Source organism: Passer montanus, unplaced genomic scaffold (assembly GCF_014805655.1).
Source record: "Passer montanus isolate IOZ18808 unplaced genomic scaffold, ASM1480565v1 scaffold37, whole genome shotgun sequence".
NCBI lineage: Eukaryota > Metazoa > Chordata > Aves > Passeriformes > Passeridae > Passer > Passer montanus.
In genome coordinates, this window is record NW_024368485.1 from 6623548 (window position 1) to 6650358 (window position 26811).

Consider the following 26811-nt stretch of genomic DNA (forward strand, 5'->3'; position numbering starts at 1 on the left):
ATTAGCGTGGCACCTGAAGAAAAACTTCTGTGCTTGATGAGCTGCTAATTTTTTTCCTTAATGTTCCAGGTGATTTAAAGGAAAGTATCACTTCTCCGTTAAAAACCTCCCATCACATCTGTGGGTAAGCAAAGCTCCTACTGAGGTACTAAAGCATGCAGCAGAAACAGGCTTCAGGTTTAAAAAAATTAAATTTGGGTAATTGGCCTTGTAAATTCAGGAAAAATAAAAACAGGTGTTTTCCTCGCACTACGTAGGGATATGAACCTGAGAGAAAAGAAAAAAAAAACAACCAGCATACAAGTTTTCCTGATTGTAGGATCACAGTATTGTTGTGAGAACCATAAAATATTAACGAATACCCTAATGGATTTCTGAGAATTAAAAGTTCTTGGCTAGAGGTTCAACAAAAGCTCTCAATAAATTTGCTTGATTTTTTTTTTCTTCACCACTATAACTCCTTGCAGAAGCATCAATCATATCAAAGTCTGAAATGTTAGCACGAATACTACCATGCAAATGTTCAATAGATAAAATAATTTTCAACTCCCCACTAAGTTGAGTAGGGTAGGTAAGACAATCCTGCTGAAGCTACATTTGTTTTGTTAATTTATTAAAACTTCAGGACAAAAGTTAAGTTTGTGTTTCTTCAAAGCATCTTGCAAGATTTTTTTTTACCTCAAAAAAGACATTAAAGACAACTCAGAAAAGTACAGAAATCGTGCTAATCTCAGAGAAAAGCTGTGATGTGACAACACATTGGGGCAACAGGAAGCAATTTTTTTTTTTCAAATATCTACTCAACTTTACAGAAATATTATGCTTTTGATTTTTTTAACTTTTTGCAGACTTGAATGCGAGTGGGGAATTGTCATCTAAATGCCATATTCTCGGGGTAGTTTGGCTGATTTAATACTCAGTTTGGCTGATTTAATACTCAATTTGTAACACGCTGTGTTGGCCCAAAATTATTATAATTGTGACCTGAGCGGACCTTCCAGGAAAGATGAGGCAAGGCTGTTTACAGTGACAGAAGGGAGAATGGCTTCTGACTGAAAGAGGGAAGGTTTTGATTAAGGAAAAAAAATCTTTCCTGGGAGGGTGGTGAGGGACGGGAGAGGCTGTGGCTACCCCTGGATCCCTGGAAGTGCCCAAGGGCTTGGAGCACGCCGGGATAATGGGAAGCATCCCTGTCCGTGGCAGGGGTGGAAATGGATGCTCTTCAAGGTGCCTTCCAACCCAAACCACTCCGTGTTTCTGTGATAATTGTGTGTGATCCCGACCACCTTGTGGTGGGTACTCAAAGCTATTTGCTGTCATTGGCAATGAGTGTTAAATCCTCAAAGCTATTTGCTGTCATTGGCAATGAGTGTTAAATCCTCAAAGCTATTTGCTGCCATTAGCAATGCGCGTTAAATCCTCCCGATACCAGCTGCAGCCAAGGGACGCTGGGCTTGCACTTACTGGGTGAGAATAAACTCATACAAGAGCGATTCCTGGGGGTTTTTTTCACCCGTCCTCTCTGGAAGGTGACGTCGGGAAGCTGTCAGAGAGCGATTCCCGTACTTTTTTACCCCTCCTTTGTGGAAGGGAGTGTGAGGAGGGGAGCACCCTGTGTGAGGAGGGGAGCACCCTTTGTGAGGGAGGGAGGGTGCGACGCGGGGCTGCGGGCAACTAGCCCGGCCTCGGCGGGTCTGCCAGCGCCACGGGGAAGGAATATCCTCCTCGGGGAAGGAACATCGCCCACGGGGAAGGAACACCGTCCCCAAAAGTGCTCAGGGACCCCGCTGCAGCCGTGAGGGGACACCGCCCTGCGCAGCCGCCAGGGGGCGCCGCGCGGGCGGGCCCCTGCCCTGCCCTGCCCTGCCCTGCCCTGCCCTGAGGGGACAGCGCCGGGCCGCGGCGGGCGGGGGGACACCCGCCGGAGCCGCCCCGCCAGGGGCCCCGGCGGGCCGCGGGGGCCGGAGCCGCCCTCGCCCGAGGGGCAGGCATACCTCGGTTGAAATAAATGGTGGAGTGCGGGTGGCGGGGCTGCCTCGCCCGGGTCTCACCGCGTGTGGCGGCGACGCCGCCGTCGCCAAGCAACGGCAATGGCCGGCGAGGAACGGCGGTAACGGGGCTGCGCCTTGCTCTGGGGCTGCGCGTCGTGCGGAGCCCGGCGGAGGAGAGCAGTGACTGCCCGAGGCCGGGCACGGGCGCCGGCAGCCCTGAGCTGGCAGCAGCCGCCCGCGGGCTCCGCGCAGCATGAGCTGGTGCGGCAGCGGTGAAGGGTGGAGTTGGGCTCCCTTCGTGGAAGGTCCCAGGTGGTGGGGATTTTCCTGATTCCTTGTTTTCCCTGCGTTCTGCTGTTGGTTCTGGTGGTTCTGCCCCGGGCCTGTGCCCCGCAGCGTGGCTCACCCTCCGCCATTGGTGTGTGGAGGAGATGCGCCCGGAGGCTCTGGGCGGCTAAAAATAAGGGGCAAAACCCAGAATAAATCCGTTTAGGATGGCTTTTTTGTGTAAAAGTGCGGTTTACCAGATCAGGCACCTGCTTTGGAGGTTTTTGCTGTGGTGCGCGGGTTTTAACAAGGTTTGGCAAAATATTGAAGTGCAACAGGATTCTGGTTTAAACAGAAGGCTGGTGGGTGAATAGGTGTCGTACCACTTGTGTTAGGATCCATAAAATCCCTTAATTATGTGCTTGAGAGGGCAAAGTAGGACTTCATTTATTTGTTATTCCAAAAGGGGCAACAAATTCTTTAAAAGTTTCACTCAGTGAAACTTCCCAGGTGCTGCTTCCCTCGCCTCTTAAGTTATGAGGTCAAACTATCAGTAATGTGTGTAAGCAACTGAAAAATATCTGCTGTTGACTAGAGGAATTTTATATGAATAATATTTAATTAAAATAAACATATTTGATGCTAATAATATTAGGTTTATCTAATTGATACTGTGCTTTACGTCAGTCTCCAGTTGTATTTATCTGTAGGCAGAATGAGGCAATGAAAGGCAGGTGGTGCCTTTTTGTACCTTGGAAACTTCTTAAATGCTGGTGTAGTCTAAAGCCTGCCCTTGTTCTGAGCAAACTTTATGAAGTGCAAGTCGTACAATGCAAGCAATGCATAAAACATGGAAGCAGTTGCTGCTGTAGGTGTTTTAATTTAGTTGTAATGCACAGCAATTAAGTGCAGGCTTTCCTCCTGCATTTGTTATGAAAATGATATCATAGGAAGGAAAATACTCATTATGGATATTTTTATTTATGAAGTGGAAATTGCCAATGTCTATAAACAAGGTAAATTAGGTCAAGGCCTAGTTAGGCTTGTAAATAAACAGCTTTTCTGACTGGGGACACCAGCTGATAGCACTGCAGCCCTAATACCTGCCCCCCCAGCTTTTTGGGAAGCACAGAGAGGAAAGTTTGAAAAACAGGCTTGGAGAGAGGAAATAGGGGGAAAACCCCTATATGACTAGGAGCTCTGTGTGTAACTGCATAAGGATTCTTAAAGAGAGGGAAATCTCTTTAAGAGAGGGAGTAAAGACAACGATTAGAAATAAGAAGCTGTGCAATAACCTCTTTTTAAAAACCAAGTGGTGAAGCTTGCCTTTGAGCATTCCCTAATTTTGTTCCAGCCAGAAAGGGGTCAGGTACCCTAAATAAGTATAAATATCTCTTGCCTAATCCAGCTGATCTTTGAAGATGCTCATATATGAAGGAGGGAAATATCCTGCTTCAGTAATGGCACAATTAATCCCTTGAGCCTTAGGGTCTGGGTCTGGACCCTGATGAGCATGATGAGAGCTTTTGGGGTGTCTCCCCCTTTTGGTGCTGCTGTTTCTCTAGAGATGCATTAAGCACCATTTTTACCTCCAGTCCCACTCCTTCCTCTCTCTGGTTTCAGCTGGTAATGCAAAATAAGGTGCTTTTCCTCCATTGTTCCCTTTCTAAAACAAGGGGTTTATATAGTAATTCACCAAATTTATTGCATCAACTCTGTTTAACAGACCTATATGCCTTTACAGTCAACTACAATGCCCTTCCTGAATCAGTAGAAACCAAACAAAAACGTTTAATTAAAGGAATTTAAACAATTGTCTTGTTTGGTTCTAGCAGGAAGTGTTTGGAATATCCTTAAATTGAAACTGAAATGTCCAAAACTTGTGCTGTCTGTAGGGTTGTCCTTGCTGGATTTCAAACCTTTCCATTTCCCAGTGATCAGTTCTGATGGGCTGGAGCAATGCAAATAAATAAAGATGGCAGCATCTTGGATGGTTTCTTACATCCATAAGTGCTTTTTTTTAAAGTAGTTGTGACTTCTAAGTGAAGTCCAGTGTTCTAAAAATGATCAGCAAGATTTTTTTTCTTGCTTTCTTTCTCTCAACATTGGGCAAAAGGGCAAAGATGGATTTGTGAAGTGTAAGCTAAAGGGTGTTTTCCAGTAAGATTTTCTTGTTTTATGTACTCATTCCTGTATTTTCTCTCAGTACTTCCAGGCAGCAGAACCAGCCTCAAGGGCACTATGGACTTACCTCTCCAATTAGCTTGGCTCCTCCTAGTGACAAAGACCACATCCATACTCAGAAGCTGATTGAAGCAATGAAGCCATTTGGGGTGTTTGAGGATGAGGAAGAACTCTATCACAGGTATAACAAGACTAAAATTTGTTAACCTCTTGGTTTTGGATTTTTTTTTTGTTTGTTGTTTTTTGGTTGGTTTTTTTTTATTTTTTAAGCAAACTTAGCATGAGTTTTCTTTACAGGACAACTGTTCTTGGTAAACTGAATAACTTTGTTAGAGAATGGATTTCAGAGCTTGCTGAAAGCAAGGTAAGAGGTTTTTTTTGCTTTTGTCAAAACAGCTGAAGTATTTTGAATTAAAGGCTACGCTCCTGGGATCTGTGCTAAAGTTCAGCTTTTAACTTCTTAAATATCTTAAGTAGAGCTGTAGTAACTGCCACTGAAGTAAGTTGTAAAAGATATTACAAGATCAAGATCTCACAGTCTTTGGGGAACTGAATAAATTCCTGCATTGGCTCAATCAGTTGACTCTTAGCTGTTAACAAAGTCAAAACAAGGCATTGTGGATGAGAAAGATGGTAAAACTGGCACTAACCTTGCCCCAGACAGCCTACAGCACTCAGTCTAGATTGAAATTATGATTCTAGACATGCCCTTTGAATGGCTCTTAGGCTGTGTTAATTTATGTGCCTCTGCTGCAGGGAAGTCTAATAATAGGTCTTAATTTGTATAAATTAATAGAAGTACTGCTACGTCACCTATAATCTTTTTTTGGAGTTGCAAGCTCAACTTATTTCAGAAAAACAGAATCAAAACCTGGTAAACTGAAATGTAAGGGAGTGAGAAGACATTGCTTACACAGGCTGTTGCAGTTTTTCTAAATAACCTACATGCAAGTTAAGCTTGCACAGAAGATAAAGTGCATCTTAAACTTTCTCTTCTGCCCACAGAATCTTCCCCCTTCAATAACAGAGCAAGTTGGTGGCAAAATATTTACATTTGGCTCCTACAGACTTGGAGTACACACCAAAGGTAGTACTTTCAGTGCCTGGTCATAGTTCTGGTGTTGGAAAGTGGCTTCCAACAGTAACAGGAGAAATGGAATCTCTCTGCAGGTTCAGACATAGATGCTCTTTGTGTTGCTCCCAGTCACGTGGAAAGATCAGATTTTTTTCAGTCATTCTTTGAAAAACTGAAGAATCAAGAGGAAGTAAAAAACCTGAGAGTGAGTAAACTCTCTGCTTGATAGATTGTGTACATTTTACAGTAAGAGACTGTAAAAGACTTGCATTGGTAGCAAATATCTTACAAGCCAAAATTCAATCAATTTTGAGTACCCTCCAATATACTGGTTTATGCAGCGTGAAGATGTTGCTGTCCAGCTCTTGGCTCCTTTCCCCAATGAGCACATGACAAAAGAGTTTTTGTGGTCCCTCTCCCCTCGCTGTGTTTTGGGAATGAGTCAGCTGTATCAGAAAGCAAGGCTGTCCCTGGAAGCTGTGTTTTCACCTTGGATGTAGGAAGGGCTTACAGCCACTGATACCAATGGCTTGTTGTGCACTCTCTGTTACAGTACACAATCAGCCTCTCAATCTCTTGCCTAAATAAGATCTTTTAATAAAATCTAGTGTTGGTAGCATAATAGTGCTCTCCTGCCTGAGAGTTATTAGCATTTTTGTGTTTGGAAGCAACTCAGTCTTTGTACTGAGTAGTTCAGAGTAAATTCTGTATTTCATCATAGTATAGGAAAAACTTTAAAGTAGCAAAAGGATATCTTATTAGAGATATCCTCTCCTTCACAGGCCATTGAGGATGCATATGTACCTGTTATCAAATTTGAGTTTGATGGCATTGAGGTAAGAATTTTAATTTTTGGGTTTTTTTCACCTTTAAGTAAGATTTTTTTTTCTTGCTTTAAAGTAAGATAACTTTTTCAGGGTTTTATGAGTTTATTGGTACATTGCAGCATATTTAGGGAACTGTAATTAAACAGCCAGACTGCAACCTGTCCCAGAAGAAGTAAAATGGGATCTTCTAGGAAAATAAGCCCCTAGGTAGCCTGGCAAGCGTGGGAACATGAGTGACATCTTTTTTTAAGCCCATGCTGCAGACCAGGGTAGCCTGCTTGGGTGGCACTTATCTCCCAAGGATGTGCAGAGTGGGAGTAAAGGCAGTGTCCTTGCTGACTCCCCTGGGCTCTGATGAGAGCTCCCTTTCTGCAGGAGGTGTTTCTGTTGTGGTTCCCTGCACAAATCGCCTGGTCTTCTGCTGCAAATCAAAAATGAACACCCTGTGAGACAAACAACATGGAAAATTAAAACTACTCACTGGGCTCCTGCCTCAGTTTGTCAGCTGCAGGAATCCTTCTATCTGGAATACATTTCATGTAGGGAATAAATACCCAGTTGCTGTAATACCTAAGCAAGTTACTGCTTGGTATTTACTGTCATGAAGACACTTATTCAAGGACCTCTTCATGGCCTTTGTCTGGTACAGACATTCACAGAGTAATTTGTTTGCCTCAGGTTATACTAAAAACAGATCCTTAAGGCCTTACAGCATAAAGAAAATGCTTTGTCATTTGTTGAAGTATAGTTGAGGTGATTTTAATTTGTCTTAATTTTATGGTTAATTAAAAATGTCCTTTTAATAGGACTTCTAAGTTTAGAGTAATCTTTCCAGCTTTCAAAAAAACACCCCTTCCTTTCCTGAGGTTAAAAAAAAGAGGTGGTTTTGTAAACAAATAGGGAACTTAGAGCAGTTTTCTTGTTTTCTGGCAAATAAATATTTATCTGTGGTCCCCTAATTCTAAATACAAATGTTCACCACGTGAATGACCAAGTGTCCCTCATTAGTGTCCTGTTTGCAAAGAGTGCTGTATTGTAAGTCATGTTTGAACCTTTTTCTCTTGAAGATTGATCTGGTGTTTGCAAAGCTCTCTTTGCCCACGGTTTCTGATGATCTCGATCTCAGGGATGACTCGTGCCTCAAAAGCCTGGATATAAGATGCATACGGAGCCTGAATGGTGAGCATGCTCTGCACAGCTTTGCAGAGACATTTAAATTGGCATAGAATGCACGTGGCACAGCCCACATTTCTGTACAAGATGCAGAAACTGATCTCCAGTGTACTTGAGTGCTGTGGAGCTGGCCAGTGAGCCTAAATTTAGGTATTTCAAGGAGTTGTGTGTTTACATAGACTTGTGTCTCATGTTTGTTTGATTGGTTTGTGAGCAGGTGCTCCAGCTTGCCCCAGAAATTCAGATGACTAAGTAGGGCACTTGATAAGAATGTATGAAGGAAAAACATGGTCATTCATTAAAAAAAAAGTAATTAAAATACCTGAAGTCTGACTTGCTCAATGTTTAGCACCAATTGGTTTAATGGTTGCTGGCTGTCAAAAGAAACCTAGCTTCTGGAATCACAGAATATTTAGGGTTGGAAGGGACCTCTGGAGATGATCCAGTCCAACCTCCCAGCTAAGGCACGGTCACCTGGAGCAGCTGACCAGGAATGTGTCCAGGTGAGTTTTGAATTCCACCAGACAGGGACATTTCACAACCTCTCATGGGCAACCCATTCCAGTGCTCTGCCACCCTGCCACGTAAAGTTCTTCTTCATGCTGAGCTGGAGCTTCCTGGGTTGTAGTTTATGGCCAAAACATCCTGTGGAGAGGCTTTGTTTAAAAATTGCTGGTTGTAGTCTAAACAAAGCTGCTGAGGGCACCAGTTACCTAAAGTGATGGTGAAGGTTATGTGCAATTGGTAATTTAATACAAAGCAAGTAATGCAGACCTGTTTTCTTAGACTTGAACCATAAGCTGTTGATGCTGTGTAGGAACAGCTGACTTGTGCCTGTTGTTGGGAACTCCTGTGCTTCACCTTTTGTCTTGCAGGCAGCAGGGTTACGGATGAAATACTGCGCCTGGTGCCCAACCTGGAGAACTTCCGGCTCACGCTCCGTGCGGTTAAACTGTGGGCAAAACGTGAGTGCCAGGGTGGCTGCTGACCTTCAGACCTTGCAGAGGCACCTCGTGCTCGCTGTTGGATGTACCTCAGCTCTGGTTTGCTGTGTAAATGACAGTTGTTACATTAAAAGCCGTGGTTTGTCCACGTGGTAAATTCCATGTGTTTTTTTAATGGAGGTGGAGTTCAGAGAAGAGCGCAGTGCTTATGAAACACTGCTTATCAGGAACCCGACCACAAATGATAAAAATTCCCAGTTAAGTGTAAAAGGAATAAAAAAGTCCCATTTGCCTATGTGGCTAGAGCAGGTTCTAGAAGAATGGCAGAACCCTTCTCTTAAGGGGAGCTGGAGTGAAGCAGTAGGTGCAGCAGCACAAGCAAGTTTCACAGCAGCAATATTTTGGGATGTGGTGTTGTACTGATTCTTTTTCTCATCACTGTAAGGACCAGCAATTTGGCCTCTCTGCACTGCAAAAACAAATGACATGGAGGCTGAAATTAAGTGTTCTATAGATTTGCAGCACCAGCTGCACAATTTGAAAGACCACAGACTAACTGTGTGGTATCCATTCCAGGACGTGGTGTTTACTCCAACATCATGGGATTTCTTGGTGGAGTCTCCTGGGCCATGCTGGTAGCAAGAATATGTCAACTCTACCCAAATGCTTTGGCCTCTACTCTCGTTAACAAGTTCTTCTTGATTTTTTCAAAATGGTAAAAGCTGTTTATTTTAATTTGCGTAAAGAAGTAACACTTGTAATTGTCTATATCAAGATGTACATTGACAGCATCCCATGCAGCCCTGAATTGCAGAGCAAAGCTTAAAATGGACACTTCACTGTTTTTTCTTCTATAGGGATTGGCCAAAGCCAGTATTGCTGAAACGACTTGAAGAGAGCTTCCTTAATTTACCAGTCTGGGACCCTAGGGTGGGTAGCCATTGAATTCAGAAGCATTAAAACGTTGTTCTGCCCTGAGCTGGTGCTAAACAGAGCTGTTGTAACCTCGTAGGTGAACCCTTCAGACAGGTACCACGTGATGCCCATCATCACCCCGGCCTATCCACAGCAGAACTCCACGTACAACGTGTCTGTGTCAACACGAGCAGTCATGGTAGAGGAGTTCCAACGTGGTAAAGTACATTCTGTGCTTATTCAAGTGTCATTCTTGCTCCATGAAACCATGTCATCTGATTTAGCTTTGTTCAGTGAGGTGCTCTAGGTTTAAGATTTCTCTGGGAAATAATGCCCATTGCAGGCAACAAGGAACCAGTTTTCCAATAAGCTGTTGTGGGGTCTGCATTTTGTCAGGGGAATTCCTGCTTTTTTTCTTCGGTCAGTTACTGTTACAATCATGTAAACTTTGTCATGCTAATCTTTAAAAAACAGTCATAAAAATTTTAAAAGATTTTTAAAAAGTAGTGATAAGATTTTCAATTATATTTGTAGGTCTTGAAGTTACAGATGAGATTCTCAAAGGAAAATCAGACTGGCCAAAGCTCTTTGAACCACTGAACTTCTTTCAGAAGTACAAGTATGTATGAAATCTGTTGTCTGAACTTGAAGTTATTTACTTAGTGGTTAGCATAATGAATTTTAACTTGGGGTCTAAATAGAAAATTGTATTGATGTTTTTCAGTTTAGAGCTTTTTAAAGAAACTGGAAGTAGTCATATAAGTTTTGGCACGTATAAGCATAGGGAAGATAGGAAAAGCTGTCTTAGGACACTCACAGCATTTTTACTACTAAGAAAAAAAAATCGTCTGATATTTAGAATATAGAATAAAATCTTGAGCTACTGTACTCAATTGCCTTTCTTCTTCTAGACATTACATTGTGCTGACTGCCAGTGCCTTTACAGAAGAGCATCACCTAAACTGGTAAGTGCTGCTTTAAATGTGGGTCCAGTACAAAACTGAGACTCAATTCAATGTTGCACCACATTGTTGTTAATTGTATTAATAATTAAAGTTGGTAACTATGCAACTAGGCATGGAATATACCCCCTTCCCTCCCTGCTTTGAAGACCACTGTTCTAGAGCCTTACACTTGTTCTCATAAAGAGTTTTACTGTGATATATGAAGACTATATTGCACTGGTGTGTAGTCAGCCTATTCCAGACCTACTTCTCTTCAATGAAAGGAGATTTGCCATTAATTACTTATTTAACCCATGTGAATGTGCTGAGTCACTGAATTTTGAAATAAGAGGAAATGGTGAGGAGGGATTAAGGCACTATAATGTGTGTTTATCACTTTCCAGTGGGTTTCTTTGTTAAGTCTGTTAAGAAATTAACAAACTTACTTGCTTTGCTCAAGTAAGGAAGCAAAACACCTCTCTGTAACAGACACCCATTCTGTGGGCACCTTACTTTTATTTCAAAGTTTGGCTTGTGCCTTAAGTCAAATAATTCCCGTGCCATCTCTAAAAGATAGCTTGATGTTTAGAAATAGTTCTAATAGGTAATACCTTTTATCTGAACTTTCTAAAATATTCACCTAAAAATCTTATCAGCTGCAGCTTGATATCAGTCACAGCTGTGTACAACAAGATGTATGGGCAGAGGGCCAAATAATTTTTAATGTGAAATGTTCTTGAGCGAACAAAGCTTTTTGTACCTCACAATAAAGACAAGGGAAATTCTGGCTGTGGTAAGAGCTGATGTTTTTTTCAGTGACAGAAATAGAGGTGAATTTTCCAGTTTTGCAGCTTGGGAAAATGATAAGCAGAAGATAAACTTGCTTCAGTCTATTATAAGGAAAGTTTAGTTCACCAGTTCTTGAGTGGGTTTGGAAATAGATAACATATCTGTTGTTCATCAACGTAACATGCTTTTGAAGAATATACAGATTTCTGACTGCTTTTAAAGTTAACAGAGTTTTAGGCAGAAGGATGAAATGCCAGTACTTTATTGAAATTGAAGCCCTCGTGGTCATGATTCATTTCTTAGGGAAGTTTCTGAGGGGAGTGTTGACTAGATGACTTGTTTATTAAAATAACTATTTTTACATTTTCACTCATCAATGTGCAAGAAGAATTGCATCTTTACTTGGGTGTAACTTGAACAGCTGTGCTTTAGCCTTTTCAAAACCCCTGTTCTCCTTGATTCTTGTGGCAAAAAGGAGTTTTGCTGCACCCCAGAGGTGCTGAGATCTGCTCCTTTTTATTTTCATCATAGGTTATAGGTGGGAGTGTTGTATCTGAACTCTGCAGAGTGCATGTAAAACTTATTTCTCTGTATTTAGAAACAAAAGCACAGATGTCACTGGGAACATCTCAAATTAGTGTGTGTGTGTGATATAAAGATCCAGTGCCTGCTTGTATTTTATATATATTATCTATATGTATAAAATATATATTATATATATTGTTGATTGGTTAACACTGTATTACCAAAAAGCATCTAACTGTTGAGCTGGAAACAGTTAAAAATTAATAAAATACCTCTTGTTTTTATTAGGATTGGCCTCGTCGAGTCTAAAATCCGTGTGCTGGTTGGGAACTTGGAGAGGAATGAATTTATAACTATAGCACACGTGCAGCCACAGTCTTTCCCTGGCAATGAAGTTCTCTATAAACAGTGAGTATTTTTACTTTTCTGAATTACACATTGGCCAAATTCTATCTTCATTCCCCTCAGTTCATTGGTGAGGGGGGTTCAGTAGGTTTCTGGCGGGGTCCTGAGCACATAACATACTTTTAAAGAAGGGAGCAGTTCAGGGAGGAGTGCTCTGAGAAATTAAGTCTGGGCTGGCTCTAAACTGAACAACTAAAATGTACCAGAATCCAAATAACTGGTATCTGTACCCAACTCAGGTTTGTGAATCTCTCTTTTTAGGAGTGGATATGTATCAATGTGGTTTCTTGGGCTTGTGTTTAAGAAGGCAGAAAGTGCAGTAAAGACTAACGTTGATCTAACACATGGGATACAGTCATTCACAGATACAGGTAAGGCTCTATTTTTGCTCTAGACTTGCAGAGCGTCATTCTTTTTGTGTCATTCTTTTTATTCTTCCAGTGGAAGTTGCTTCACCAAGTACTTCCTTTTGTCATTAGATATCCCTGTAGATAGCAACATACAAAAGATTAGCTTCAAAAACACATTGTGTTGATGTTAGTCAAAGTAAGGCCATCTTAAAACAAAAGTGTGTTAGTCATACACCGAGTACCATATGTGAGATAAGTCCTCACAAAACTGCATTTCTTGTAGGGCACAGTCAGCTGTGAAGCACAGAGATGCCCATTTGCTGGGGTAGCTATACTTGTCAAACAGTGGTCAGCTGCTGAACTTTGGAAGTGGGAAGTGATTGTGTCAGGCTCTGCAAGGAGTTGTTGATGGTATTTTTCCAAGACAGTTTGTGTATAATATCCCAGAAGTGTTAAAGCTGCCAGGTTGTCACAGTGTAACTGCATGCAGTCTTGCATGTAAATTTTCATGTTTATAGTCTGTTATTATTCTAATAGATGTAGAAATAAAATAACATTGCAGGTGTTAGATAATGCTAGAATAATAAGGAAATCAGGCTATTCTTCTGAGTGACGAGTGTGTTTGGACAAAGTTCTAAACAGTGAAATCCTGTAAATGTTTGTTGGAGTTTATCCATAGCACCAGCATGACTTCTGTGTTATTTTGCTCAGGTGACATGAGTAAAAGCAGTAAAACCCAACCTCCTTCTTGGCTCATACTTGGGATATGAGAAAAGCACAGAAAAATGCATCAAAACTCTCATCTGAGTTACAAGGCAGGCAGGGTGATTACCTCAGACCTGCACTGTTATCTGTACTTGCACACTACATCCAGTGGCACTGCCTTTCAATGGCAAATGTGAGTTATGTTAATGAGATTTACATGCTGCTGAGAGAACTAATGGTAAATCCTCTGTGCACAAACATTGTTAGTGTAGCTGTGTGCTCTTATTTTAATGAAGCACAGCCTATGGTATGTGCTGGGTGTGAATCCAGAGAGAATTGAACAGAAAAGGTGTTCCTTGAGAGGTGGGAAATCCTTTGGCGTGCGTGGGGATAACCAGTAGTTCTGTGCTAGAGAGCTGTTACCATGTGCCTTGACTTTGAGAGAATAATTTTAGAGGGCAAAGATTAATTTCAGGTTGAGGAGCACAAGAATAGAACGCTCAGTTTGGAGGGCTTTTGTTGAGTGAACTTTATTTCCCTTTTACATACAAACTACCGAATTTCTTTTGAAGGGACTGTCCATACTGGTGTGTGGGCTCATGTCTGTGCTTTTACTTCACTTCTGGTCTCCTGTGCAAAGCCTTTGAGTTGCACATCCTTGCTTTGATTCCCACTCTGCGTGTCAGTAAGCTGACTTTCCAGTTATGCTCCCGTGATAGGCCAGTTAGATAAGCTTATCTAAATGTGACTTAACTCTGTAATAACTGTTGTGCTGCTATAGCCTTTGCCAGTTGCACAAAAGGCTGTTTCCAGGCAGTTGAGAAAAACCTGCTTAAATTGCAGTGAGTCTAAGTCAGATGTCCCTAAAATCCAGTCTGGCTTCCTCGGCAGATAGAATTTAAAAATGCAAATTTGAACTGCTGAAACCAAATATAACTGACCAGCACTAATGCAAACATCCCCATGAAGCTACAATGCTCTTTTTGATGTCAGTTTACAGGCAGGCCAGTGCCCTCAACATCCTAAAGGAAGGTATGAAGATTGAGGCAACTTATGTGAAGAGAAAGCAACTCCATTATTTTTTGCCAGCAGGAACCTTACAGAAAAGAAAGAAGGTATAATAAAAATTCAGCGCTTCTGGTAATTTTTAATAAAAGCTTTAATGATTACTTGAAGACTTAATTTTTAACTGTCGTTTCAGCAAAGGGTGTCAGATATTAGTCAAAATAATAGTGGACTTCAGTGCAAAAGGTCTTCTTTAGGTGAAAGCTGTTTGGATGGTTCCCAAGACAGAGATTCCAGAACACCCTCTAATTCCTCTTCGTTAAATAAGATATCTAAGTTGGACATCTCTACAGCAGAGACAGAAAGGTTAGTGCCATAACCTTGGAACTGTGGAGAAGCTGCTTTTAACTGACTCCCACTGTAAATGAGTCTAGGATTTCTAGTTTGGATCTATGTGGAGGGTTCTAAGAGCTTCAGGAACAAAGCTGGAATCTCCATTGGGCATGTGGTAGGAGACCAGGTTAAAGGAATTCTTGAAAAAAACTAAATAATATCCATGAACATGTAGGAATGGAGAACTTGACACCAGGGAAATTGGATGTATTGACACCAGGGAAATTGAATGTCTTGAATGTAAATCTTCACAGGTTAGTGGGTAACTTGAAGCTGGAGTATTTTATGTGCAAGTGTTAGTTCTAACAAAAAGTACTGCTAATGCCAAGTAGATTAAGTTCTAATGACATACTGATTTTGGTGTCAGAAACACCAGAGCTGTTGCTGACTTAGTGGAGTGGTATGAGAGCTCAGGCAGTAAAATATCTGTCACTTCCTGGGAAGTCTGTTTATCCCTAAGCACAGGAAAGAATACGTAATCCTGAGAGTAATTGCCCAATCCTACCAAATGTGTGATAGCTGCTCTGTTCAGAATGTTTGATACTGTAGGAGTCACGTGAAAAAAAAATAAACAACCAAAAAGTTGTGTGGGCATCTGGGTAGAAGAGAACAGTGGTTCAAAGCAGCACAGTGTGCTGGGTAGGCTAATCTGGGAAAATATATCAGCACATAAAGACTCAAAGAAAAAGCTTGAGTTTAAATCTGCAGTCTGAAATCCAGCAAAATGATGGTCTGGTGCTGTGCTACCTGGGAGGTTGTGTTGTTTAATAGAGCTCTGACAAGGGGCTAAGGAGGTCGATGTTTGTCTTGCATGCACTTTCTGGAAATGACATATACAGTATCTTACAAACTAGCATTTTATAACTCAAGTGTTTGACTTTTATAGAAATGTTGAATGTCAGAGTTGTAGTGGTGCCAACAGTGTAGCTGAGCCATCCACGTCTAAGGGACTTTGCATTCCTGTCACTGACCCAAGTATGTATTTGGAGTGGTAGGTGGAATGTAGTTTTTGATGTGGTGGCCAAACTCTAAAAGCCAGGTGTCTCCTACAGAAATGGAGGCTACAGTTGCACTAAGAGCATCGGGACCTCCCACGGGTTGCACCATTCCAGGATATAACACGGTTTGTCAACTCAGAACGTGTTTTGTGCAAGGACAGCATAAACTAAGTGGGACTCTAATCACGGATCCTAGGAGTGCTTCACCTGAGCAGCATTTTTCACCAACCTCTAAAGTATCTCGTCCACACGCATCAGGAGAATGCCCCCAAAAAGCCATAGATGGAGAAAAGGCAAGAAGGGGGGGCTAGGCCAAGGAGGGTTGAAAGCAGTATTAATTACTGATGTAGAACAAGTTAAATAACTGAAAATGAATGCGTTTATACATCCCCAAAGGATTTGGGAATCTAAATTTACATTCTAGTTGAACTAGAATGTAATCATAATGAATATGATGTATAACTATTAACATGTTTCCAAGATCTGGCACTTAATGACTGCTTCTCATCAGGTGCCAAGGTATCTAAATACTGCTGTACTTACCTGTCACTGCAGTGACCAATTGCTGAATGAACTGTCTCATCTGGAAGCAGTTCTTAATTCAGAAAAAAACCTATCTCCAAACAAAGATATGAATCTTATGACTGTAAAAGTATGAGCTAATCTATTTCTGGCAGATGCTTTTTGAGTGCCTGTTGATGGTTCTGCTGCTTTAGAAATCAGCAGCCTACTCGATAGGTCATTACTTCTGAAATGATAGTGTGGAGCTTCTTGTTAAATCTTGGTTTGTGGAACTTGTAGGTTAATATTTCATTTGTTTTATTCCTATGTGTAAATATCCTGAAGTTAGCTGTTCTTGACCTCTGATTTGAGGCACAGGCAAAGAACAACCAGAAAAAGAACCCCGAGTTTTGGCACTTGTAAAGAATCATCTTGTAGAACTGTAATCTGGTACTGAATATTGCAAGTACAGATTTCAGAGTTTGGGTAGTAGGGCTTTTCCAGAGGCTTAAAATTCCTGTGGGGTAATGGTGGACTTGTGTGAATATTCTTTTAAGAATGGCCCCTAATACATTTGATGTGTTAACTGGAAGCTGTACCCAAATAAGAGAATTTTAGCACAGCAATTATTTTGAGTCTGTGTATTTTGTTCCTCCAGCTAAACGTGTGGGACTCCGATTTCACAGAAAGTGGATACACTCAAGATGGGAGGAAGAGCACTACAAAAAATGTAAATTTTTGAGTGATTTTACTCAGTGGACTAACTGAAAAGCTCAATAGTTCAGTGATTAGACTGCCTCACACAAATTCTCTGCATGTTTACTGATGGAAACAAAAATGCATTTTCTTTTTAAAACTATTTGATTCACAGATGTAAATTAAAACTGCTGTAAAGACTAAATCCTTTCACCTCTCAAAGGGAAAATAAAGAGCTTTGCTATTCATGGTGCTTATTACTGAGGCATGAACTCTTGAGGGCACACCCTCAAATCAAGATGAGATCTTGCTGGTGAGGTTTGGAATACCTGAACCACTGTCTGTGTGGTTTTAGGGCTTCAGGATGCCTAAACCCACGCCCCATGGGGTGGAGGTTGTTAATGCATGTATGATTTTAAGGTATCCTCACTGCCACAACTTGCTGCCTCTCAGTCAGGAACCTGGCAATACTGCCTAACAAATCCCTTCTGGCTTTTTTAGGGTGTCCTTGATGGAAAATCCATGCAGATTCCAGTGATCACATCAAGATCACAGGTATTTATTGTGCATTTGTATTCATAGGTAAAGCAGAGCTAGCGTTTTCATTATATGTGCAAAGATTTATGTACCATTAAACTTGGTGGTTTGAAGATTAGTAGGGTTTTGCCTGTTGTGCTTCCAACAAATTAAATAACTGAACAATGACCTTCACAAAAGCCAAAGTTTCCGATTTTGAACTTGGAAAACTACATTTCCATGCCCTCAGACACTGAGTTTGTGTCCTGGTTTGGTTTTCTTGTACTGTTATCAGTACCTGTATACTGATTTCTGTGATGAGCCTTGGAAGCTTTGAAGTCTTCAGGTGACTAACTGCTCTGTGTCATGTAGAATGTTGTGAAATGGAGGCTGTGAGACTGGAAGTGATCCAGACAGTAGAGACTCTGTTTTCCTCATCCGTGGATATGAGAACAATCTTCCTTTACTGTGCTGTTGAGCAACTCACAGCTGATTTCCCCCCCATCAGGGATGTACTGGTCTCAGTTCATGCAAGAAAATAATTGTGCAGAGGGGAAAATGTTCTTCCTCTGGATGGTGGTAGTTAAATAAGTGGTGTGGTTAAAAAAAACAAAAGGCTTCTCTGAAAATGGGTTTGGGCCATACAGGTTTGGTACATAAACAATGTTACACAAAGAATGTTATATTCAGCTAGGAAAGGGTTCATCTGCTCCTGCTTCTGAAGTAATGAATTTTAACTTAATTCAATAATTAACTAAAAATTCCTTCTTAAATTTATTTTCTGTGGCATCTGTTTGTGTGTTACAGAGGCTTTCCAGTAAAGAACTGCCAGATTCTTCATCTCCTGTTCCAACAAATAGCATTCGTATTATTAAAAGGTCCATCAAACTTACCCTTAATGGGTAAGTGGTTGATCTTCAGGTGAAGAGGATAATCACTTGTTACCAGTCCTTATTCTGAATGTGTGTTGTAGTTACTAACAAAGGTAGAAGGTTACTGTGGCCCTACTGTACCTGACCAGTTAAAATCATGGTCTGATTTTTATACTGCTGTTAGATGCTTGCTTCCTTTTGAACTACTCTTTGCATGTGCTTGGAACAGTTACCTTTAGGAGTTTTTAAAAAGTCTAAATTGTCACCAGCTGAAACAGCTACAAAAGCCAACCTGTCCTGTGCCTTGGATTCAGAATGTATATATACCACCAGGGTTAATTAGTTGCTGCAACCACATTCTGTTTTCAAGTGTGTTGGAGCATGCTTGTATTCCTTTGTGCTTGCCTGATTGATGTGCATGCCTTGTTCTTCTCTCCAATTATTTTCCCATTTGGCACACGCACTCCTGTGCTTCTCTCACAATGGTGCTCAGCTTCCTTGGCTTGCAGCTTCCCACTGCCTTGCACAGCCATGCACTGCACAGGTATTGCCTCCCGTGGAGGCCTGTACATGAGCTCAGTGTTGAAGGAAATGCAGCAGAGGATGCTGCCAAGGTATGGAGATGAGATAGACGTGTCCCATGCTGTGTTATCTGGTACTTTCTGTGTCTCAAGACTGCTCCAGCATGAGACTTGAGAAGTTTTTTTGTGTCCCTGGGTAGTGAAGCCCAACTCTGATCACACAGCGAAGATGCACTGAAACATTGCAACAGCCAAGGCTGTCCTGACACTACTGCCCACCTGCAAGCTGCCTGCAGAAAGTGGTTTCAGATAAACCCTGAAAGCTCTTCTGAATGCTTACATGAAAACCTGTCGTAGTCTTGAGTCTGGTTCTGTAAACTGATAACACTGCTTACCCAGCTAAGTGCATTAGGGGTTTTGGGGGGTGGGGAGAAATTCTGATTATATGAAACAAGTATTATGCTATTTCTCTATTGTAATTTCTTTATCATTTGGTGGTTTCATAAGTGAATTTGTAAGTTGTTTTTCCAGAGTATTTTTGTATGTACTGTAAAAAACTATCTTCAAAGTGAAATTTAAAATCTTTAGTCTCTTTTTCTTTCTTTATTTTTTTTTTTAGTGCAGATGGGATCTGTTTAAAAAAATCTAAACAACTAAACCAACTCTAAAGGGATGGGAGGAAGGCAGTGCCAGAGAAAAGCATTCTACAGAATTTTAATGTCATAGAATCATTTAGGTTGGAAAAAACCTTTAAGTTAGAGTACAGCTAACCTAACACTGTAAACCTAACATTGCCAAGTCCACCACTAGACTGCCATGCTAGAGTAAGTCTGAGGAGACCAGGAACACTGCTTTGCTTTCCTGCTTCTGGTAGATCTGGGGTTTGATTTGATGCTCTCTGCATTGTGCAGTTTGCAAACTGCATGACTCACCCAGAGTCCTGGTTTGATATGTGGACAATATTGAATGTTTTAAAATTAGTTGCTTGTCTTAAAGAGCAAATCTGAGAGAGCTCTAAACATCTTAAATGTGCACCTTAGTGAGGAGACTGAAGGATTGTAAGGAAATAAGAGGTGGTATCTGTCTTGTCATGTCTTAACTCCTTAGCATTCCCTCTGCTGCTAGTATCCCAAACCCATGGAGAAAGCATGGCTACATTTATCACAAGCTACTTGTTTTTATCCTTTATTCTCTGGTTTCCAGCTTGTTTCAAATGCAGTTTATCCTTCAGAAATCAGCCTTAGTGGGTTTGAGGCCTTGTTCTTCCTTCTACCCTCCAAAACTTAGACTGCAAGGCTTTGACTTAAGTAATAGGGGTACTGTTTCTTAATTTTAACCTAAGTAGCTTTTAGCAGAACTACACCTTGGGTTTATAAAATAGTTGCCTCCTTTTTGTGACCTGTTCTAAACCAGTGGCACTCAAACATTGTCACTTGTGTGTACCAGTTACAGTAGGTATACAACTTCAGCACCTGTGTAAATATAAATCCATCATGAATCTGAAGGAACTAAAGCTGAAGTAGGTGATAAGATAAACGGCAAAAGGAATCTGGGAAGTGTTTTGTACTAGACTACAGTCCTGTAATATTCCTATGCTTTTAAATTCTTCCACATGAGTGTTCCAAGACTGTTCAAGGGATGATTTTCCCATAGGCTCTATGTCAGCACATGCACTTATGCAACTATTCTCAAACTAAAGTAATCTAGCTATGGATATACATTAACACACATCATTTTATTTTGCTCTTGCTTTGTGGTTATCTTCTAATTGCTCTTTATAAATTTTTTTTTATTTTCTTCCTCACTCTTAGGGTTTTAAGAAGAATGTTCAGGGTTTTGAGAAGAACATTCAGGAAGAATTTAGGTTACTAGTTTCTCAGACTTAATCCATTGGTGAATTACACGTCTTATCTTAATGTGTCTTGACATATAAGGATGTCAAGTGTGATGTCAAGTGACATCAGTGTTCTGGAGTTTCCCTGGATGCTGCAGAAGTTCGATGCTGCCCCAGGACTCTGCAGATTAGAATTCAGCTGTTTGTAAATAAAGTTCAAACTTACTCAACTTCGGTGTTCTCCTCTGTTGAAGTGATTGAAAGGGAAGTTACTCCTGCCTGAGGACTCAGTGAGGGAAGCTCTTTGGTATCAGACTTCCTCCAAACGTTGTTCTTTTCTCTCTGCTTTCTTAGCTGCTTGCTGGGTGTCTGGCTTGAGCACTGTTCCCTCATCTCAGTCTCTTCCACGAGGAGCAGCTCTGCATTGGAATTGTGTCTGGTCAGTAACTTTGAGCAAGAAGTTCCCTTGCAGGAGTTAACATCTGTGGTTTTACTCATTAGGTACAAGCAAGGAAGCAGTTAATGTGAAGTCACCTACATTTTGGCTGTAGCAATTGCTTTTCCTGTAGAAAGTGAGAGAAAGTACTTACTTTTTGCCTTAAGGAGGAAAAAGCAAAGAGGGAAAAAAAGGTATCTTGAAATGTGTTAAACTTGGTTGTGGGAGAGAGGGGGCTTACTAACCCTGTCTATGTAACACTGAGTGACATAAGCTGTTGAGCCTGAAAAGACCAGCAAAAACTCCTGCCTGTATTTTTGTAATTACCTCATCACACTTCTTATAAAGAGTGCGATGCTGTGCTTTATTCCAGTAAACGAGAGCCGTGGCTGGTGGGTGCAGGTGAAGGGCTCATCCCCAGCCCAGCTGCCTGCTGCCCCCTCCCTCTCTTCCTTCCCTTTCCCGGGCTGGCAGGGGAGCCGTGCCCGGTGCCCTTTCCTTCCCGGGCTGGCAGGGGAGCCGTGCCCGGTGCCCTTTCCTTCCCGGGCTGGCAGGGGAGCCGTGCCCGGCGCCCTTTCCTTCCCGGGCTGGCAGGGGAGCCGTGCCCGGTGCCCTTTCCTTCCCGGGCGGGCAGGGCAGCCGTGCCCGGTGCCCTTTCCTTCCCGGGCTGGCAGGGGAGCCGTGCCCATCCCAGCCCGGGCCGCTGTCCTGCCGCGGGGGCTGTGTGTGCTGTGTCAGTGCCGCCTGTGGCCACCGCCGAGCGTCACTCGTGCCCTGGGCTGCGGGGGACACCCAGAGCAGCCCGCTGTGCCTGCCCTGCCCCGAGCCCTGCGGACTGAGGGGTGCCGGGGGTGGTGTCCAGCCCACATCGTGTTGGTCTGTCCCATGGATGAGAGTTTCTTCAGCCATCACCTGCCCTGGGCAGCTGTTGGACCTTGGGTGTTACTATGGGAGGATCTTGTCGAAGCAGTAGCCTGGGGACTGATTGTTCTCTTATTCTGGAAAATACAGCCTGTTAAACTCTCAGCTGGCTGACCTTCAAGAAATTGATACGGACTGCTCATCCTTGAGCAGTTCCTCTTTCCTGGGAAAACGCTGTCTGAATCCTCCCGCTGTCTTCTCCCAATGTTGTTTCTTATTCACACCTCATCTTTTTTCATTCCTTCTGATCTCAGACTCTCACCTGTTTTCCTTTTCTCTCTGTTTCCTTTTCTCTCTGATGATTCCCATTTCCCTCTTGCACCCGAGTCCCTCTTTCTGAATTTGAACTGGGTAATGCATTGTTTGGTAGTGATGAGTAAAACTCTCACGAGTCCTGAAACTAGAGGAGAATTAACCTGCCCTGTTTCAGTTTCAGCCTGTGGCAGCCTGGCAATCAGCTGCCTGCTGTGGGCACCATCCACCTCACTCTGCATCTCTGTGCAGCGAAGAGAAAGCTGAAAATTTTGGCTATTAAAAGCAAGTCTGGCAAACATGTACAAGGTCAATCTTTTCCAAGGAAGAGCAAAAAATCCCAATAGTGACACCAGCACGGCCTCCTTGCTAAATTTCATGTCCCTGTTTCTGAAATGCAAAGGAGTTTTCTTAAAAGTTTAAGAATTCTTTGAATATAGTTAAAGCATATGTTCCCCCTGGTCATTCGTAGAAAAAGACTGAGTCATATTTGTTCTGTTTTTCCTAAAAAATCATCTCAAGGGGCAGTGTATGTGATCATGTGAAGAAAAGGTGTTGGCAAACTGGGAGTGACTGAAAATGTGTCCTTAAAATAGGAAGTGTTGACTAGCCATAACCAACAATGTGTGTTGATGATAATATGATAAAAATAAAAGGCTGTAGCAAGTAGGCACTAAAGCTAGAACATGCTAGAATTTCTTTTATCCCTGCAGTTTTAATTCTGCTCTGTTTTTCCAGTGTGGTCACTTGGCCAGAACAGAAAGTAATACCACCTACTCTTGACTGCATGCACACAAGGAAGAAAGGCTGAGGTTTTGTGAATCACTTGATGTGTAATTCTTGGCTAAATGCCTTCAGCACTGCTTTGGAATGATGTTTGTTGTGATTTTGTTAGATTGTTTTTCCTCTTTTTATTTATTTGATGCTGAATTTTCATTTTATTATGTACAGCCTTAAGCAGAAAGGCAGAAACCTGTCATAATGAGAAATCCAACAGAGATTTCTAATAACTAATCTGAAGAAGTACCAGCTATTTTACACTTCTGCATTTTCTGCTCTCTCAAATGGAACAGGCATTAGGCTGTCAGGAAACTGAAAGCTGGTGCTGGCTCTGAATTGTATTTCTGAAAGTGAAGTCTCTGTTTCTTGACTTGTAGCTGGTCATGACATTCACTTTTGGTTTTGTCTAGATGGTACAGCATATGTTAATTTTCTCCACTCATTTTGGATGTTTATACAAGTCTTTAATTAATACTGTATGTTATTTGTTATGCAGGATAATCTCTTGGGAGGGTCTGTAAAGAAACCTGGTATAGCTATTGTTCAAAGCATTTACCAAATTTGCCAATGGAAAATCATGGAAACACTGTCTTCTGTGGAGTGATTGCTTGCAGTAATTTAGTTACAACCAAATGAGACAAAAATAGGCCCCTGGGAGTCCTATTTTGAGGAAAATGACCATGTTGCAAGCAGTGAAGTACTAGCAATGAGAAGGCCAGGGAATCCCCTGTTTCTGTTCCTCTGTTCACCCACTAAATAAATCCTGCCTTACACCAAATGGTAAATTGTGCAAGTACAGAGATGTTCACTTTGCTGTAATTCAGGGTAAACGTTTGGTACGTGCCTGTAAAATTATCAATCAGTTTACTAAATACTATTCCTCTTACAGAAATGAGTCAGCAGCAGCATGTTCATTTTCTCTCCCATTCATACATGCTGTGACTTCAAAGGGGGAAAATTCAGTAAAGATAATATCTCAGTTTTCTCTAGACTGGCTATTTAAAGTTGGTTTGAGTTCACCTTTCAGTAACAAGTAAGCTGAGGTGGATTGTCCAGCAGCCCAGCTGTGGAGCTCAAGCAGAGATTTGTATGTTCAAACTCAAATCTTGTGTTCAGCCTTAAAGGTCACTCCTGATTTCAGTGGCTGTGATGTCAGTGGGGAAACCCTGCTGCACTTTTGTCTGTCCTCGTGCAAAGGTCTAAAAACGTCAAACAAAAGCAAAGCCATTACTTAGAAAAGTTTAAGGCTGCCGAATAGAAACTAACCACAGGTTCTCAGTGACTTCTAAGCAACACCACATTATTTCATCAGCTCCTGCTTGTATGAGAACTTCAGTCTGTTTTCAGTCACTGTTTCTTTAGCTTAGATTGTTTTGGTTTTCAGCTGCTTCTTAAGATGTTTTGTTGACAAACGTGGGAAGATCTATTTGTTAAGTAATGGATACCACTAACACCAATGTTTAAGATGACTTCTTATCCAAAATAATTGTACAGAGTGCTCACCAGAAGTTCCCTATTTGTATTGTTTTGGAATTAAGTATCGTGCAATTTTTTCCAAGACTTTCCTTCTGCTTTAACAGACAAACCTAAGGTGTAGGGATTACCATTTATGAAGGGCCAGACAGAAATTCTGTGGCTAAGACCAGAAACTGAAGCCAAGTTCCCTGAATGTGAGACCCTGTTTCTTTAGTCAGGTTGTCTGTGCCCACAGTGGGGATTCCCAGTACACAAGTTACTGTATGTGGCTAAGGACTGTTTTCAGGCTTCTGTATTTCTAAAGACTACTGACACCAGTTATTGATTTTTAATCACTGTTTACATGATAACCCACTATTCTTTCTTGATGCTTTTTTATAAGCTTGCAAATTAAACAACTTTTCCTTTCAGACTATCTTCCTGACAACAACAATTTTAAAAAAATCACAAATTTGTTTCCTGCTTATTTTTGTTTCTCCATAAAAAAAGTCTCACTAAGAAATTTAGCACAACCCCCAGTGCCACAGGACTGCCAGATGCAAATTAACACCTCATTAAGTACTCATAGGTAAGTTTTTATGTCCTAATATTGTGGGGGTGAGTGAGAGTGGTGAGGAGGAATCCCAATACTTCTTGATAGTAAAACAATAGTAAAAAAAAAACAGGGTGACTTATTTTCTAAGGAGTATCTCCAGAATAGGAATGGATACTGTGTGTACATATTTATTTAAAAACATTATTAATGTTACATGTGTGAACTGGTGTATTGCTACATCTTTCTGAAAGAATGGCAGAGTTCACAGCAAGTTTTAGGAATCCATCTCCCTTACAATATCTCAATACTTACATGAACGTTCTGTTTTTAGGGCAGTGGACTTTTATCACTCAAAATTCCAGTCAACTCAAGTGAAGCACTGTCTGAAAGTGAGGTGTGTGATTGGGTTCTTGACTCTTAACTGTTCTGTTTTGCTGTGAATGTGTTATTGCCTGACCCCAAATTTAATAAACTTATTCCTGGAATCAAACTTGTCCTGTGAACAATGAGCACAAAGAATGTGCTATTGCTTCATGAGTTTCTTAAAGCCCCCCAAATAAAGCTGGAAAAACACTCACTTGAGAGAAGTTGAGATACTCCTTCCCTCTTCCAGCTTTAGGAGTGTGAATTTTCTGAAATTCCCAAATAATGCAGTGTCTGCTTGAGCATGTTATGAGCCAAGATGGAGCTTCTCTTGTAAAGGGAACCACAGAGGAGCTGTGGCTGCCCTCCATCTCCCCGAGCCCAGGCCAGGAGTTTATGAAGATACCAAACATCTGTTCACAGAGCAGTGCTGTGCACGGGCTGGGTTGGAAGACAGCCAGTGACTTGTGCAAAAGTTGAAAAAATGGTGGGTTAGAGGCTTGTGAACAGGAGGATATAGCAAAAGAGAAGTGGATAGGGCTGCTAGAGTATAGAATGGCTGTTAAGGAGAGGGGGGAAAAACTCTTTTGTAACATGTAATTAAGCAGTAGCTACTTTGCTATGTATTGTTTTTACAAACCACAATCAACTGGGGTTTTATCATTTTAGGAGGTTCTTGCTGCACCCTTCATCCCCAGCACACTTGAGTCCTTCTCTTCTTTCCTGTCTGGAGAGTTCTGCTTCATCAGCTGCAGTGAATGTAGGTAAGGCTGCCTGTATGTAGGTAAGGAGCCAAACACTGGTAAAGGGAGCAAAAAGAACACCATGTTTATTTATCCCTGGTTTTTGTTATTTCAAATTAATTACAGGGGTGTTTATGAGGCAGGGTTGTTGACCACACAAATATAGGCTGTTCATAATGCATATAGTCTGGGAGAAACTGTAATTGCTATGCTAAATGTAATTTATTCTGTGGTTCCATTCAGCTATATATTTAATTTTATTTTTCCATTCTTCTTCTAGGGGCACTGGTAAACATTCTTCTAAGCAGGATGGTAATGATGAGACAGTAATTGTCTGAGTAAATTATCCAAGTGGCCACCTTTCTTTTTTTTTACTTCCTACATTTCTGGTGTCCTCTGGCATCAGAACAGAAGTATATGCTAGTCCTAGGCTATGTAAATTAAAAGTTCTGTCTGCAGTGCAATTAAAAACATGTCAGGTCACATGGTTTCCACTTGACCAGTTACAGCAGTGCTGTTTTGCAAATAAGGTTTTAACCGTGTTGCAAGTGTGAAGTCCTGAACTGACCAAGTCTGTAGTAACTGGGTCACCTGCCAGAGTTTTTTGTGATGTAGGTCATGGGAATATTTGCAGAAGCAAAAGTGCTGTAATTGCATAGCTGTACCAGTATTTATGTTGACATTGAAACTTAAAGATGCATATTCAGGAGGCAGAAACACTACCATGTGTAATTAAGATATGTAAAAGGAAGATAAATTCTAGTTTTAAAAAAAATCCAGCAGCTAAACAGCATGGACTTCTGAAATAATGTCATTACTTCAGATCTCTTTCCTAGTGGGGTTTTTGCACCCCAAGAGCACAGACATTGATTGCC

The 26811-nt window shown here is 41.4% G+C and overlaps 1 protein-coding gene across 6 annotated transcripts; it reads left to right on the plus strand.

The window, feature by feature from the left end:
• Positions 1-1962: 1962 nt before the first annotated feature.
• PAPOLG (poly(A) polymerase gamma) lies at positions 1963-20623 on the plus strand. Of its 6 annotated transcripts, none has more exons than XM_039717193.1 (23): positions 1963-2110; positions 4465-4623; positions 4740-4806; positions 5448-5529; positions 5613-5722; positions 6300-6353; positions 7412-7523; positions 8393-8482; positions 9038-9176; positions 9319-9391; positions 9474-9594; positions 9911-9995; positions 10288-10341; positions 11923-12042; positions 12301-12410; positions 14088-14209; positions 14296-14465; positions 15379-15467; positions 15545-15783; positions 16650-16721; positions 17189-17242; positions 18011-18105; positions 20408-20623. In XM_039717193.1, exons 1-23 carry the CDS (start codon positions 2091-2093, stop codon positions 20466-20468), a joined length of 2298 nt encoding a protein of 765 aa, XP_039573127.1. In that variant the 5' UTR covers positions 1963-2090; the 3' UTR covers positions 20469-20623. The 6 variants fall into 6 exon arrangements, with proteins under 6 accessions (XP_039573127.1, XP_039573126.1, XP_039573128.1 ...); XM_039717192.1 differs by having other exon boundaries at positions 2031-2303; XM_039717194.1 differs by having other exon boundaries at positions 2031-2252.
• The last annotated feature ends 6188 nt before the right edge of the window (positions 20624-26811 follow it).